This window comes from Halichoerus grypus, chromosome 7 (genome assembly GCF_964656455.1).
Source record: "Halichoerus grypus chromosome 7, mHalGry1.hap1.1, whole genome shotgun sequence".
In the NCBI taxonomy this organism is placed as follows: domain Eukaryota; kingdom Metazoa; phylum Chordata; class Mammalia; order Carnivora; family Phocidae; genus Halichoerus; species Halichoerus grypus.
Genome location: NC_135718.1, coordinates 62,764,594 through 62,781,766, shown reverse-complemented (window position 1 = coordinate 62,781,766; position 17,173 = coordinate 62,764,594). Strand labels below are relative to the sequence as shown.

At 38.3% G+C, this 17,173-nt stretch overlaps 1 protein-coding gene and 2 long non-coding RNA genes across 9 annotated transcripts in view; 1 reads left to right on the top strand and 2 right to left on the bottom strand.

The window, feature by feature from the left end:
• Positions 1-8,754: 8,754 nt before the first annotated feature.
• On the bottom strand, positions 8,755-9,653 carry LOC144382471 (uncharacterized). Its single transcript, XR_013449454.1, has 2 exons — positions 9,572-9,653; positions 8,755-9,453 (listed from the first exon to the last, which is right to left on the bottom strand). It is a non-coding gene; the product is annotated as an uncharacterized LOC144382471 (long non-coding RNA).
• Positions 9,654-11,169: 1,516 nt separating this feature from the next.
• The window catches only part of LOC144382571 (uncharacterized), a 59,558-nt gene continuing 53,554 nt past the window's right edge, over positions 11,170-17,173 (bottom strand). Inside the window, exons 2-3 of the long non-coding RNA XR_013449755.1 lie at positions 13,194-13,322; positions 11,170-11,321 (exon numbers count right to left, since the gene is read on the bottom strand). This is a non-coding gene — a long non-coding RNA (uncharacterized LOC144382571). The remainder of the gene's footprint in view (positions 11,322-13,193; positions 13,323-17,173) is intronic.
• CABCOCO1 (ciliary associated calcium binding coiled-coil 1) overlaps positions 16,728-17,173 on the top strand; it is a 195,269-nt gene continuing 194,823 nt past the window's right edge. For 3 of the 7 annotated variants that reach the window (XM_078077675.1, XM_078077670.1, XM_078077676.1), the window contains exon 1: positions 16,729-16,895. In XM_078077675.1, coding sequence (XP_077933801.1) covers positions 16,821-16,895 — 75 coding nt within the window. In that variant the 5' untranslated portion in view covers positions 16,729-16,820. Of the gene's footprint in view, positions 16,896-17,173 lie in introns of all 7 variants that reach the window. The other 4 variants (XM_078077669.1, XM_078077672.1, XM_078077674.1 and 1 more) reach the window with 4 other exon arrangements.

Here is a 17,173-nt window from a genome sequence, read left to right as displayed (position 1 = left end):
TATAATAGCAGTTTCCATGCTTCTGTCTGAGTGCCTGTGAAGAGAAAGCATCCAAATGAACACTCTTTGCTACTGATATATTTTGAAAGGTGGTTTAAAATCCATCTCAAACACATCTGTACACTTAAGTGACTTCTCAGGGTCATATGAAAGATCAAGGAATAAGATGTAGAACTCTAACCTTTCCCTGAAGTGTTTGTAAAACTTAGCCAGATTTAGCAAAACCTGGAAAGAAAATGCTGATACAAGGCCCAACTTTCCTTTGGCCCTCATTTGTGATGATTCACAGCAAGACCACATGGTTTCCCTATGTCTCAACTCCTTTTTCTAAGAACTCATGTTTCTAGAAGCCTCCATTATCCTCAACACTAGGAAGTAGAAAGGAATATTGGAGGAATGCAGAGTTGGAGTCCTGATGGAGATGTAGAAAATACTTTTTTTTCTTTTTCCTTAAGTTGTGGAAAGCAAATCAATCACATCTTTTGGTAGTAAATTCTTAAGTGCAAGTAGGCTTATGTTTAATTCACTTATAAGAACATTCCTCCATGTTTAAAATAATTGCACTTGACATATATAAATTATAGCATGTAACTCCTTGACTAGATGTTTTTTCACCAATTACATTCTTCACAACGAAGAAAGGGAGAAAACTTCCTGTGTTCTCATTTTCAAAGGGCTGAGTAAGTTTAAAAAAAATTAATATAAGGTCTACCAAAGTGAAGGGGGATCAAACACTTCATTACCAAAAATAAATTACTGAGACGTACATCAGAAATGATGGAAACATTAAGAGAAGTAGACTGTGATGATCTCACCAAGTGATATCACTGCAGTCATTCTTCAGTGCAGTAGTCATTTGGCAGAGGGATGGTCTGACAGTAGCTCTGCATTTTGCTTAGCTGAGAGCTTCCCTTGTAGCATAATACATCACGGAATTGAAAGCATTCAGCTTTGTTTTGCAATTCACAATTCAGCCCAGGTGGGCCACTATTACACAATAACCATGCAGCTGTTAGCATCATTGCCTAAATTGGCCTTCCTTTTTAAAATTTACAGTATAATCTGCTCAACCAATAGATACTAATGTCCAAAAACTCAGCTCTTATTTACCATTTACTCCCTATAAAGGTCCAAAATAACTAACAAATCATTCTCAAAGGAATTCCAATTATGCTGCTTGTTCCCTTAAAGAGTATAAAGGAGTAAAATGTCAGCATTGTGTGTAAGAAATAAAGTGCTCACAACACCTGCTAACAATACATACTGTATAAAGCACTTAGCCTGTAATGCGTTTCTGGAAATCATTTCAGAAATTTACAAACATAATTTTTGGCCTATCTTCCCACCATTGTAAAGACTCTACCATATGCTGCAATTTTTATCTGAATTGCATGATTCTCCATTCCCGATGTTAACATGGAGGGAGTGTTTTACAGATATATAGGTTACGTCAACTACATAGTTTTTTGTCAGTTAATGCTCATAAAAATTAATAGATTCTGCCGAAACTTCCTGATCCCAATGAAGTTCATTTTTTAACTGATCGTGTTTGTATTCATCCAAGAGCTGTTGAGCACATCCAAAGAGCTTTGTTCAGTCTGACAAAATGATAAGTAGAGCATGTGTTTACTCATTTGTTTTCAAGCCTTTAAAAACATTTTTTTTTTTTTGATGTTCTAAGTGCCTTCAGAAAGGATAATAAATTAAACAAATTAGCAGGCTGAGGACTGAAGGGTCAAGCCCAGGTATAGTCCGTAACTTGTCAATAGATGATAGCTAAAATAACAGACTGATAGTCTATATTTTACTGGTGATACTGACTACAGGCTAAAGAAGCTTTTAGCCAGTTTTGGCAATTTTTGTGGGATTTATCAGAAGGGGAAGATTTTTTTTCATCAGTTTCTATAAGATCATATTTAAAATTAGCTCATATGCAAACAAACTTACTCAGCCTCTTGCCCCATACAAGCATCTGGCTTTATCGTTCACACTGTCCATGTGGGCTTAGTATCTATTTTCTGGAGTAATGTTTCCCTCTGACATGGGTATTTCTACTCCAAAGTATCTTACTAACAAGCATATGAACGAATACACCTGACACAGTTTATGACTATAATCTCCGTGAGCAATTTCTCAGTTTGTGTCGTTAAAAATTATCTGATCCTTATTCTGTTGTTTTCTGCTTCTCCAAAATAGCTTCTATTCATTAATTATTTATTTTATATATATGAAATGTGTTCACTGCCCAAGGACTTCTGGGCTTGCACATAAAATTTAAACTAAATCCAGCAGCTAAAATCCCTCTTCAACTATAATGAAATTACCAAGTTAATGGAGCGTTGTAATCAAACCAGAGTTAATAAATATGGTGTGGCCTTAATAGATGCCATAGGAACAAATGTCAATAGATATTGACAATTTGCCATGTGAAAACATGACATTTATTATGTTTATACTCATGTTGTCACACATTTATTATTTTTATGGTCCAGTTATACTGAGTGCATTGAAACCACAGTATTGGGCCTTATGGAAATAAAAGAAATAATTTTCCACTCTCCAAAAGCAAGTTATCCAGGATTTTTAAAAAATAGTGCACATTAAAGTTCGCCAAAGGGGTTAGTCCATCAAAATGCACACACTCCTGCTGACACACAGTGTGAAAAGGTGTCTTTAAATCTTGGTACAAAATCAAGAGTCTAGAGAAGGGTTTTTAGTTGTAAACATACTGGATGGTGGTTGATGCACCTCTTTGTATCTTTTACTCTTTGGTGGGGAAAATATTTCAACTCATGGGAGTCTGTTTTTCGCATGTAAGCACATAATCCTTTGGAGCAAACATGGCTCTTCGCTTCTCCTAGAAAACCCTGGTAAACATCTGCTTGCACAGCACGTTCTGTGTTTCAGCTTCTGAATCCAAGAATGAAAGTACGCCCAAAACTGATTGCAGAGTATAGAGACCCTTTAACTTAAATGTGCTTTACCAAATTTTGCCTCATCCCTAACCTAGAAGAAGAAAGACATGGCAAGGACCACACACAATTGGCCACATCCCCTTTTGGATCTCATTGTTCACAGGCTCCTTGTTCATATATTCAAAGCAGCAATGATTAACTGCCAGAAAACAGAGATGTGTTTTTTACTTTGATAAAAAAAATAAGAAATCATATTATTGATTTACTATTTTTGTTAACAACACTGAAATGCTTTTAGCTTTCCTTTACAAAAAAATTTGGTGACTAAGCCAATGTTTTGGAAACAGGATTTGGGCTGTGGAAACAAGTTATTTTTCAAGGGAAGATATGAGAAATTCTTTATGAAGAATCATAATTAATAAATAGCTCCAGGAGGTTTGAGCACAATGGTTTGTGGGTAATTAAACTTTTAAAAAAGTTATTTTAAAAGGACTTTGGTTGATAGCTGTTGAAATGGAGTAACTAGATACATGTAGATTCATTATACTATTCTCTCTACTCTTGTGTAAGTTTGAAATTTTCCATTAAAATAATGAAAAATGATGTTGCTCATTTACTATAGAAAATTTACAAAGTATATATAAGCAAAAAAAAGAAATCACCAAAAGGCACTAAATATTTTAATGAGCATTTCTCCAGTTCTTGTATTAAATATGTATGTATAGATTATACATGATTATTATGCTGTATTTCTTTGTAGTATACTCTCTCTTAATTTATCATGAATAATTTCTGAAACATGATACTTCATAACCATATAAAATTTCATGTTATGGATTTAACTAGATTTATCTTTCCCTCATTATTAGACATTACATTATTTCTCCCCTCCACCCTCAGATTATAAACAATGTTACATCAAAAAGTACAGATGGGGTTTGCAGACATTTACGTTTATGTCCTTAGATTATATTTATAGAAATGTAATTTACAAGTCAAGGAGTGTGCAAACCTTTATATTTTTATGTATATTGTCATATGATCTTCCAGAAATTGTATTAATTCACATGTCCATAAGAAGTATGATATTTCCCCCCTTATCCATGGAGCATACTTTCCAAGACCTCCAGTGGTTGCCTGAGACCAGGGATAGTACCAAACCTTATATATACTATGTTTTCCCTATACATACATACCTATGATAAAGTTTAATTTATAAATTAGGATCAGTAAGAGGTTAACAATAACTAATAACAAAATAGAACAATTATAACAATATACTGTAATAAAAGTTATGTGGTTTCTCTCTCTCTCTCTCAAAATAACGCTATACTGTACTCGCCCTTCTTGTGATGATATGAGATGATAAAATGCCTGTGTGATGAGATGAAGTAAAGTGAAGAATGTAGGTGCTGTGAGTGACATTAACACCAAGCTACTAATGACCTTCTGATGATATGTCAGAGGAGGATCATCTGCTTCCAGACCACAGTTGATGGAGGATAAATGAAACCACAGAAAATGAAACCATGTGTGAGGGAAGACCACTGTACCTGAGAGTGTGCATTGTCCCAAACATTTGTGAATCTCGATAAGCAAGACATGTTACAATTGCTTTAACTGGTATTTCTTTCATCATTAGTGAGGTTGAACATCTTTCATGTGTTTCTTTTCATTAATATTTCTTCATTTGAGATGTGCCCGTATACACCCTTGTCTAGTTTTCTTCTGGGGGTAGGGGGTGCATTTTTCTTTTTCATACTATTTCACATCCATTTCAATAATTCCACTAGTTCAAAACAAAATAAGTTTTGGGTTCATATTGTATGTCTTGATTTTTCCACATTAAAACATGGTTTCCAGATAAATGAAACCATTTTCAACTTCTTAATCAACCACTAAAGACAGTTCACTCTAGTGACCAAAGTAATAATTATGGAAATGACATTATAAATGCCTACGTCTCATGTTAGAATTGGTGATAAACAGCTTACATTTCACCTAAATAAGAAGGTGAACTTTAGGTTTAAGTCTGCAAGTGAGTTGAGGGGTGATGAGGTGACATTATAGGGGTCTATTGATGTAGCAGTGGCAATCTTAAATTCAAGTGAATTATCTTGCCCCCAACATCCCAACAGTAATGTCCCTCCAAGTTTCGTCACCTAATAACTGAGTAATGAAATTGACTGAGTAATGAAATTGTGAAGGTTTTTACACTATTCTACTTCCTTAATGGTATAATTATATAGATTAAAATAGGTGAGAGAAAAAAACTGTTTTGATCATTGAACTATTTATATTCACAAAAGGAGCAATATTTCCTAGTTTCATTTGGGCAACTATGGGCACAATCTATGCTATTTCCTAATTCCTTAGGTAGCTGCCATTTTAGAATCATTTCCATGTTTACATCAATGGATTTTGACCTATGAATGCCCCTCCCCCTGATATTGTTAAAATTACACTTCAAAACATAAATAGGTGAAAGTGTTATATTGTTTATATAAATATACTGCCTATAGTCTATTTTGACATATGATTATTATAACTATAAACATTTATTTGCTGATTATAACATATATTTGTTTATAACTATAAAAATTAGCATAATGAGACTGTTCCAGCCATGTCAGTCTCAATATTAAATGTATTCCAATATTCTAACTTGGTTTCATAGTGTTAAAACAAAAACAAAACCTTTATCTACCTAAGTAATTTTAAATAGTAAGTTTAAAAGGCAAACAAACAAACAAAAACCAAGCTTCCCTATAGTCTCAGGATATTCTTCAATTAAGTAATTCAGAACTTCAGATAAAATCAAGGTTTAGTCATTAATTATATCTCAGCTTTTCTCAAATACAAGTCAGGCAAAAAGCATCTAAACCTAACAAACAGTACTAAATTACCTTTCATATCACATTATATAAACATGTTATGGGTTCCCTTGTTAATGAATTGTCAACAATTCCATAATGGTGAGAACACGTACCCAGCAGACATTTCTGATACTACCCTGTGTTACACACGAGCTATTTTACAGTTTTATATTGAACAGACATGCCAAGACGTGACTTTTTAAAAAATCATGCAAAATTTAAACATACCTAACCAATGAAACGTTTATACTGTGTTCAAATGTATGCACAGAGTTCGAAAAAAGTTTGCATGCAGCCATGCAAAAATTTCATAACCAAGTTTTCAGAGGTCAAGGATCCTCCAATATGTTAACATGTGGATTACAGTATTGTGAATACACATTTTAAAACACAGTTTTAAAGATATGGCTAATAATAGATGTTTTGAAGAACTAATGTTCCATCAAATTTCAGTGCAACCTCCAAACAGTTTGTGAACCACTGCCTTGAGACACAACACAGTGTCGTGTAACTTAGGCTCTTAATCAGATAGTCCTGAGTTTAAATTCTATCACCTTTACTAAATAGCTGTGTAATCCAGAGTAAATAATTAACTTTTTTAAGCTTCAGTGACCACATCTGTAGTGAGATTTGAATAAGATATTGTGCAAAAAGCAGTTAGGCAGAACACTAGTTATGATAACGGTGATGAAAAGCTCTGTTCAGGTGTCATCTTTTCTGTAAGGCCTATCCTGACCATCCTCCTTAAAACTGCAACATGCCCAGATTCTTCCAACCCCACCCTTTGGATGCCCCTTCACTCTGTTCTATTATTTTCCCATGGCACTTAACCACTTTCCAGCAAACTATTAACCATCAACCAGTAGGATATGATTTCCAGTTCAAGAAACAACACCTATATCAGGCTCTTTGAAGTTCTTAATTTCTCAGACTCACATAGACAAAAAGCTTTCCAAAATACTAATTAGTGGGTTCTTATATTTGAAATAGAATCTAGGTTTATTAACTCCCTAGAGTGGAATTTGAGAGGAAAGAGGGCTTTTGTTCACCAAATGCTCACAATACTGCCTGTCCCTAGTCTGTAGTCAATAAACATTTGTTGAACAAATGGATGAATGAATGGTATGAAAATGCCATATTTCACATTATCAGCAGTTTTAAACTGTCCTAAATTGTGGAGAAAATTCCTTTTACTCCATTTTCAGTTCTTACAACTCAGAATAATCATATAATTAAGCACTATTACTGGAGGTGGAGTTAGAAGCAGGACTCTAGCATTGTGTTTGTCTTTCCATGAATGGATACAACCCAAGCTGGTTTCATGGACACCCTCATCTAGGTTTCAGTAGGGAAGAAAGGGAAGCCTCCCTAGGCAAAGAAGAAAGTTAAAGTTTATAGTGGCTCACCAGGAAAAGCCTAGCACCTGATGCTGGAGAGGAGTAGATAGAATTTTTCCAGTAGCCTATGGAAAAACAGGACCTTTTCTGTCAAGAGAGAACAGTAATTCTGCCAATGGGTTCCAGAGGACACGACGACAATAAGAAACTAGAAGCATGTTCTGCCCTGTTGTCTTAAGGTGTTCTTGGACCCTGGACCTATGACCAATGGACTCTACCACTTATGAAATCCAGGGAGAAGTCCAGCTTCTCAACTCTTCTTGAGTATGGCCAAGTGAGAAGGCTGTCATATAGAGGATGGTTAGGCATTCAGGAGTGGTTGGCTTAGGCAAGAGTAGCCCACTGGCCCTTTCAAAATCTACATTTCAAACATATTTCTAATACTTACTTGAGCTGCTTAACTTTAACCAACTTGCATCAGTCAACTTAGTATTTATGCCCATGGTGGCAACTATTTTAAGAGAGAGTTTAATGGTAGAAAGAAAAAATTGTCTCATTTGCTTAGAGGATCTAGGTCCCAAAGAGGAGATTGTCCTAGCAACACTTCTACCAGGGGACGGTAATGCCAGAGAAAGCAAACCTATCAAAAGACTCTGGCCAAATCTCCTATGAGTTCACTCCTAAAGACAGGAGTGTGGTTCCGCATTGTGGTGGTTTCAAATAACTTTGTGGTTTTTTTTGTTTGTTTGTTTTGTTTTTTAATTTTTTTTATTTTATTATGTTATGTTAATCACCATACATTACATTATTAGTTTTTGATGTCGTGTTCCATGATTCATTGTTTGCCTATAACACCCAGTGCCCTCTTTACTACCCATCACCAGGCTAACCCATCACCCCATCCCCCTCCCCTCTAGAACCCTCAGTTTGTTTCTCAGAGTCCATAGTCTTTCATTGTTTTTTAATTTGACTTCACTTTCTCTCTCCAAAGTCTGAAGATTACTTTTGTTCTCCCATCCACCTTCTCTTCTATTATTTTCCAATCTTATACTCTCCTTTTTCTAAGCAAACATTCTAAGTTTAGATGACTTAGCATGAGGAAATATTTAATGATTTTCTAAGAAGAACCATTGATGTTACATGAAAATAAAGTCATTTTTCCTAAGGTTACCTAGCTGGTCAAAAGCCTCATTTGACAAGATTTACTGTACTACCCTGTAATCAAGCTGTCTACCAGGACATACTCGTGGCCATGAGGTGACACCATAATGGGCATGTGGAACTATTATCACAGTTAACAAGATGGAAGTTAACCAATAGTTACAAATAGCTGACACTGAGTTTGGGAACTACCACATATAATCTTCTCATACTCTTTACAGAACTAGCTTCCCAGCACATAGAGATAATCAGCTCTTTCAAAAAAAAGTTAATGACTTCTATTATAAAATAAAATAGAAAATGGCATAGAAAATTCTGTGATAGCTTAGTGTACTCCTCTGAAAGCTGCATGATGATATCATGAATTCCTGTAGTGTAAATGCTTAACCCAGCTTAGAGGCACACAAAAATGCATCTCATCTGAAAGGACACACTTGAGCCTTTTGGTGAAATAGAAAAATAATGTTTAATATTTTACCATTTATTGCATTAGAATCAAGCATAAACATAGCTACAAGAATATTTTCTATTGATTTGTTTACATTTTCACCATCCTGCTCTACCTATTAATTGGATGCTTACCAGAGCACTGCAATAGATGCTATGGAGTATAGAAGAAATCACAATATCTTATGACTCTAGTAAATGTAATTAAGCTGTCTCTAGGTGAGGTCTAAGAAGATACCAGAAGAGATCTTCTGTTTCCAAAATATAAACTCCACAACTTGGCAATCCTTTATCAAAAACTCATGCATTTGAGTTACAAAAGAATTTTCCATCTTTAAGGCGTCTCTTAGTAAAATACAAATATACCTTAGTAGGCGCTAAGTCATATCACCTCACACTTTAGTTATGACTATATGCCTTGGTTAATGACCTGCCCAGAGTAAAACACTAATGAATTAGCAATTATTGTGAAGGTACTGGGGAAGCAGGGCAGGGATGAGAGGAGAACATGGAGGGGTAGGTGGAAAGTTTCCAGTGATGAAACTCATCAAGCCACCCAGGCTCTTGAGTGCATAGCACAGCTAAGGTAGTGTGACGCAGTGGAGCAGAGTGAGTGGGCCGTGCAATCACAGGAACTAGTTCATACTTGGGCCTGCCTGCTATATACTTAGCCACAGACATTAGGTCAGTTGGCTCTCTGAGCTTCCGTGTCGTCATCTGTAAAACAAAATAATACCATTGTATTAGGGTTCTCCAGAGAAACAGGACTGATGGGATATGTATAAGTACAGAGAGAGAGAGAGAGAGAGACAGTTATTATAAGGAATTGGCTCACATGACTATGGAGACCAAGAAGTCCACCATCTGACATCTGCAAATGAAGGCCTACGAAAGCCATGGTCAAGTCCAAGTCCAAAGACCTGACAACCAGGGAAGCCAATGACATAACTCCTATTCTGAGTCCAAGGGCAAAAGAAGACTGTTTCAGTTCAACAGCCAGGCAGAGAAAGCAAATTCTTTTTTCTTCCACCTTGTTGTTCTATTCAGACCCTCATGGGATTGGATGATGCCACACCCACATTAGGGACGACAATCCACTTTTGTTTCAGTCTACTGATTGAAATGCTAATCTCATTCAGAAACACCCTCACAGACACACCCAGAAATAATGTTCAGCCAAATATTTGGGTACCCTGTGGCCTCATTAAGCTGTCACATAAAATTAGCTTAGGGTGCCTGGGTGGCTCAGGTGGTTAAGTGTCCGACTCTTGTTTTCGGCTCATGTCACGATCTCAGGGTTGTGAGAAGAATCGCTCTCTCCCTCTCCCACTGCTCCCCCCCACTAGTGTTCACTCTCTCTCTCAAATAAATAAATAAATATAAATAAATATAAAAATTAGCCGTCAAAAGTCCACACCTTGTCAGCTTGGCACCTGTGTGCATCTCCTTAAACCATACCTAATCTCCAAATAAAGAAAATAACATTGTCATAATTCTGCTTAACATGATACAACTATCCTGTGTACAACTGAAAATGCACCAACCCCTTCCCCAGAAAAGAAGGTAAAATCCTGGAGTGACGTTTCGTCTTCTCCTCGATTTCCTGTAACTTAAATACCATGATGTAAAATTAATAATACATAAATACTATAATGTAAAGTCAACACATCTTATGTTACATAAGAGAGAAAGAGAGGAAAGAAAACATACATACACAAATATATTCATAACAAAATAAGGAGAAAATACTCATGACAATTACAGTCTTTGTTTCTCTAACTGATCTTGGTCATAGCTAGCATTTATAACCACCTTCTTCCACTAACTCATTATGTATTCCCTTTGCCTTCAGCAAGTAACTTAGCTGGATCATGGTTCTTTACCTGGTGGGATGACCTGAACCTTCATTCCTGAAGAGCCTGGGTCATTAGTAGTCCTCCCTGGATAGGGTTGTTGTAGTTTTCCATTGACCTCAATCACAGGGCCTGGCAATACTAAGCGAGGACTTAGGGGTCTCCTGTATACCTGACATACTCTTCTTTACCTCCATTATGGAATAGAAGCCCATTGTCCTCTTGGTGTTAAGGATCAGTCACCCCAGCCAACAGCATAACTCCCTTCTTTGCCTGTTGATTCAGGGACATGAGAAGCCCAAAGTGGTCAGGTGGCAATTTTAACTTCCAGTTCAATGGCATCATTGTTATGTGTCCTGGTAGAAGCCTTCCTCCCTTTGGAACTAATACCTCTAGGCCAGCAGAGCAGGTCATGGGAACAGGAAGCATGAATTTTGCTAGTGGCTTACTAGGGTAGTAATAGTGAACGTTGTCACCATTTCCACTCCTCAATTCCTGGACCCAGGAATCCTAGCTATGGAAGAAGTAACACCATATACTGGATGCTCATCCAGAGGTTTTTGGAGAAACTTGCCTCAGCCCTGTCGGGTATTGACACCTCTCTGATGTCTTCAAACTGAGTGACTGAGCCTTCAAGAGGCCATTCCACTGTTCCATCACATGCTCCACTTCAGGATGAGGGGGAATATTGTGAAGACCAATGAGCGTGGGCCCATTGCCGTGCTTCTTTTGCTGTAAAATAATTTCCTTGATCAAAAGCAATGCCATGTGGAATGCTGTAAACGTGGATTCAGATGATTAAATGACATAATGTATGTTATTTTACTTTCTTAGAATCATAAGCATGCATATACACCAGAAGTGTTTAATAACAGTAATATTGCCGATTTGCCAAAGTGAACATTTTAGACAATGAATGCTTTGGGAAATTATGTTGTAATAGCATTTTCAGAGATGAAGATTCCTTAGAGATTATCTAGTGGCTTTCAAACTTTTTCAAGCTCGCAATCTTTCCTTCTAACAAAATTTATAAGAAAGCTATTACGTAAAACAGGTAAAATTAGACTTACTATATTTAAAAGTAGAATGGGGTGGGAGGTAGTGCAGAGAAGGAGGCAATGCTTGCCCGCCCAGTCAAGGCACTTCCCAGAATCCCCCAGCAGAGGCTTTCTCAAAAATACATTTAAATACATTAATGTAGTGGCACCCAGTCACTTTTAGGCAGTTCTAGAAGGGAAAAACATCAATACAACTATTCTGATCATACATATTTCACAAATGTAAAATATGGGATGAATTTTGATTTTTACAAAAATTCTTTATGGCTAACTCAAATCATGTGTTTCAAGATTCTGCTTGCACTTTAGGAATTTGGGTCAGCCTGCCTTGGCTAACATTCTGGAAACAGGGTGCAGTTTTTGTCAGCTGAAGCATTTCACTTAATATGTATGCCATTGCCTGGATTTAACTTGTGTTTTGGCATTAAATTACCAGTCCGCAAATACGGATCGATGATTCAAAAGTAGTTCACTGAAGCATAAAAGGAATGATGAAACTATTAGCATAAATGCTGCAATAAAGAACAATTTGTAAATGAAAATAATTAGTAGGACTTGTGTACAAATACAGATTATAAATCTAAATGTGCTGGGAGGAGTGAAGCTGTGAACCGCATGCATTCTCACAAGCCACTCCCCTGCCTGTTGTGGCCCTCCTGGTTTCCAGATGAATTCCATACCACATGGCATGGGAGGTTTTATTGGGAAAGGTCAAACATTCAGGGCCAGGATCAGCATGAAGAGAAGAAGGCACTGCTCCTCCCCCACACTTCCCACCATTCATGGAGAAAGCAGGACCTGGACCAAGGCCCAGGTGATCTGTTATTTTGTGTTTTTATAGGACAAATTTTAAAGAAGTTTTGTCAACAGGGGAACTATATAGTCTGCTTGGCGTCCAGAGGTTAGAATTTGGGGAGCCGGGAGTTTATACGGGCTGTCTGAGACAGACAACTGCTTAGGACATGGATGACACAGGTCCCATGGGTAGTTACAACACTCCCCTGCTTGCCATCCATCTTGAGGGTAGTGGAACTTGGGTGCAGCTGCTCCGGGTAGAGAATGGGCGAAGGTGGGATGCAGTCCTACCTAAATAATTGTTTAAGATGTCTTGTAGATGATACTGCTCATTGCAAAACAACTAAATGGTGGACAACAATGGTGTTGAGCAAGCCAGGCTTAGTCTTTTGTGTTAAATGTTCTGGAGTTAATTTTTGCTGATATCAGTCCAGATACCAGCAGGAAACAGATGGCAAAAGGTGGGAACTGAGGAAAATTTAGTAAAGGAGCTATTTATAAACATATGGGCAGACGTAAGGGAAACCAGCAAGGGATGGGGAACCATCCTGGGGCTAGGAACAAGAGGGAGACATTATTGCTTCGAGGCCTGAAGGGGAAAGGGGAGAGGGTTACCAAAACCCAGAGACAGCTATAGCTCTGGAGAAGCTAAGGGATGGGCTGTGGCCTTGAAAGCCTTTGGTGTAGGAACCTAGTACTTCCGGCCTACTATCCTGCAGGGAGGAAAGAAGGGAGAATAAATGACCCTCACCTCACTCTTCCTCCCTCCAACCCCCTGCTGGTGTTTCCATTGGCCAAAATGAACCATAGGTCAGAGGGCAAGCAATGTAGTAAATCCAGCTGTTGGAGTCCATAATGGTCAACCTTCCAGGTCACAAGGCTGAGTGGAGAAGGAAAAGAATGGATATGAAGGGCAAACAGAGAATGTCCACATACCAAGGAAGATAGAGCCTAGTGGCAGCTCTTGAGGGGGTACAGCTTGAGGAGAGCAAAGGAAGTAAGGGCATGGAGTGGTTTAAAGAGAGGTGAGGAGTAAGATCCCACTTTTTCAATAAATTGATCAGGAAGAAAAAGAACAAGTTACAAAACTGAAGTGGTCTCTGGATTAGGAAAAGAGTATTTTCTGATTAGGGAAAGAGACTTGGAGTTTTCATTTGAAGAGCATAAGGATCTACTGTAAAGGGAGTAACTGGAGAAAGAGAGAATAACAGATAAACCCACAATGGAGAGTATAGAGTTTTGAAGACAAGTTGCAGATAATGAACAATGTCAAAATTGTATCAACTGTTTACTGAAAATCATTATCAGCCCCCATAGTTAGTCAGTCTTAGAACTACTTAAAACTAGTACAACAGGTTTACTATGCCATCTCCTAAACATGTTTTATTAGGCTTTAAAATGTTCTCACATATGACTTGAACAGATTAAGGCACTTGATTGAAATAAGAAGGCCAGATTTGAAGATTAGGTAAAGGCTAAGAAAACTGAATGGATTTCAAAATTGATTAGCTCTTGGAATACTTTCTTGGCTAAAATTAAATATGTAACAGAGAATGAAGGCAATTACTCACAAATTAAATGCTTTTTATATTTTTTCTTTCTACATCTAACAATTTTTACGTATTTCAAGGCTAAGATATGACGTGTTATCTGAATTCCATCTACAGAACGTTGTGGTGTCTCAGAACCACTTAAAGGCCAAATTGGAATTTTTCCAGCTTGATCCACTTAAGATCATCACGAGTGTTAAAAGATTGAAGACCTCAGGAATCATGTTGTTTGAACTACTAGTATGTCATTAATCACATTAGTGACATTATTTCATTTGTTGTTAAAGAACTTCATTCATACTTAAAAGAAGCCAGTAACACAGGCACCATGAAATGTTTCCCTACTTAAGAAGTCAACTGACATCTCGCTGTCGGAGCTTATTGCCATATATTGCCACACTAGACCATCAACATCCATCATAGTATTGTCTAGTCCTTTCCTAAATGTTTCTCAGGTATGTAAAAGTATGGTCTATTTTAAACATCCAATACTTGAATTGGCAAAATTGTGAAAATGCTTCTCTTCTAGAAAATCTGATTCTATTTGTAAAAAGCACAGGTTTACAGGTATAGGGATGGGAATATTTTCATGAGAACAGGGCCAATCCAATGGATCAAAATAGCAGTATTGAGCTATCCCATATTTCACTGTGATGTGGTAAAAGTCAAAGGTCTTTTCAAACAATAATTGTAAACTACAAGACCCATATGTTTCCTTTTCTCTTCCATCCTACAACAATAAGATAAAAAATGGAATTTTACAGCCTTTGGTTAGAAGCCTTTATCTTCAAAAGAGACCTGAGAAGGAAGACTTAACTGACCTTTCCATGTAAGAAAGCACATCACCTACTGAGATTTGTCTTCCTTGTTGGCACCTCCCTACAAAAGAAGTGGGAGGCTAAAATCAGCTTCAACTTGTGCAAATTAAAAGTAACCTTCAGGCTAATGGGCTTTCAACACCACTCCTTACTGGGCAAACAATTTTGTGTCCCATAAAATTAAATTACCTCCTCAAAAATGACTTCTCCAATAAATTACGCCATTAAATACAGTAAAACTGGAATTCCTACAAAACAATTGCCCCTCTCTGAGGCAACTCTCCCATCACTGTGAAAATTGATTCCATCTTTAATGAAGTATCCATCAGGTCCAAAAAAGGGGCACAAAACCCCTAAAAAAACTGCCAAAGAAATAGCAGGACAATTAAAGGCCAGAAAAATAAATCAGACTTTTGAGGAAACAAGAACTGCGGCTTAGAGAGATCAATGCTTTAGCACTTTACCAAATGCTAAATTTAAAGAATGTGGAGAGTTGTCACCTAGCAGAAGGTGACTTGTTATTTTCAATTTCTTTGAAGTAGCTATCAGAAGGAAACAAATAGTTAAGCATTGTAATGAGTTTGTGAGGTGGTAGCTCTTGTATAAACTCTGGCAATCACTATAAATCGACTATATTTTCACTAATTGAGGAAGTTCTAATGTAGTTCTTTTTAAATAGGGTTGGAAGTCAGAGACACATTGTTAAATGACTACTCTGTATTAGGAACTAAACCAGTTTCTTCAAGAATGAAGATATCAAGGAAAGGACACTACCATTCACTTGAAAGATTGACCAAACATACACAAAACGGGAGAATTCACGAACACAAGTTGACAGTACAAACTGTGCGCATAATTGAGCTGTGAGGCAATTGGGCACAATTATCATGAGGCTATGTAAAGCTAAAATGTTCAATTTGACCTGAAAGGCACTGGGCAAATATAAGAGGTCCACGATGAAATATTATCCTGGCAGCTGTGTACAAGGTGGATTAAGGTCAGGAGAAGCATAATACAAACTAATACTAACCCTAATAACATCTAACGCTTATAGGTGCCAGACACGGTTCTAAACATTCTCATATATTAACATATTAAATCCTCACACATGAAATCCTGTATATTAACATGTTAAGTCCTTGATGCTATGAGATGCTGTTACCATCTCATTTTATAGATGGGGAAACCGAAGCACTTTCATAACGTCTGATTTTTACAGTCAACTTTCTGCATAGCAACCCCACGCAGGTAAATACAAGGTGAATTTTCAAAGCAGGTGTTGTCATACTAATAGGGCCACTAGATATATTATTTTCAAATGCTTTTATTATGGAAAATTTCAAACGTACCTAAAATAGAGAGTAATGTAATGACCCCGCCCCCTCCATGTACCCAATCTTGATTCACCTACCATAACTCCACTCAATAATCCAAACCCCTCCCCTCACTATTTTGGAGTAAATGCAAACATTGTATCACTTCATCATCACTAAATCTTTCAGTATTTATCTCTAAGAGGACACTTCTTTTTTCTTCTAAACAGGACAATAACATCATATCGCCTTAAAATTACAATAACTCCTTAATATCAAAAATCAATCAATGATCAAGTTCCAATAATAGATCTCATTTTAATATTTATTGAGGACTTGCGATGTTAGCATTAGACACTTGCCCACATACTAATTCATTTAAATTGCTGTTATTAAAATTGCCTTTTTTTTCCTTCTTGCTTTCACTCTTACTGAAAGGAATGAGTCTTTCCCTACCCGGTGATTCAAAGCCCTGCTGCGAGGGATCTCCGCAGAGTAGCCCTGCGGCTGCCCCAGCTCCGACCCCGCCGCGGCCCCGGCCCCGGCCCCGGCCCCGCCCCTGCCCTCTCCCGGAGGGGCCCAAGTTCCGACCCGGAAGCCTCTTCGCGGAGGGATCCGTTCCCCAGACTCGCGCCCCCGGCCCCGCCCTTGTTGCCTAGGCGACGAAAGGCCGCGGCCCCGGGGCGAGATCCTGAGGATGTCCGTGGGGACCACTCCCGGGGGAACGACACCCGCGGCGACGACCCCGGCGGGAACCACACCCGAGTCGGAGGTACGCCGCCCCTTCCCGGCACCCGCGACCCTCGAGCGCACGCCCCGGCCCACGGGGCCCGCGGCTGAGGCCCGTCCCCGGGGAGGCGTCCCGCTCCCGGGTTGGGAGCGCGGCGCGCACTGGCGGCCCGGCAGGAAACCGACCGGAGCGGCGCCAGGGTCCGGGAGGCGGGCGGGGGTCGCTGGGGCAGCTCCCCGCGTTCCCGAGCCCTGCCGCCGGCCGCGCCCCTGCCCAGGCGCGCCTCTCGAGGTTCCCTGGAGTAGAAACTGTAGAAATTC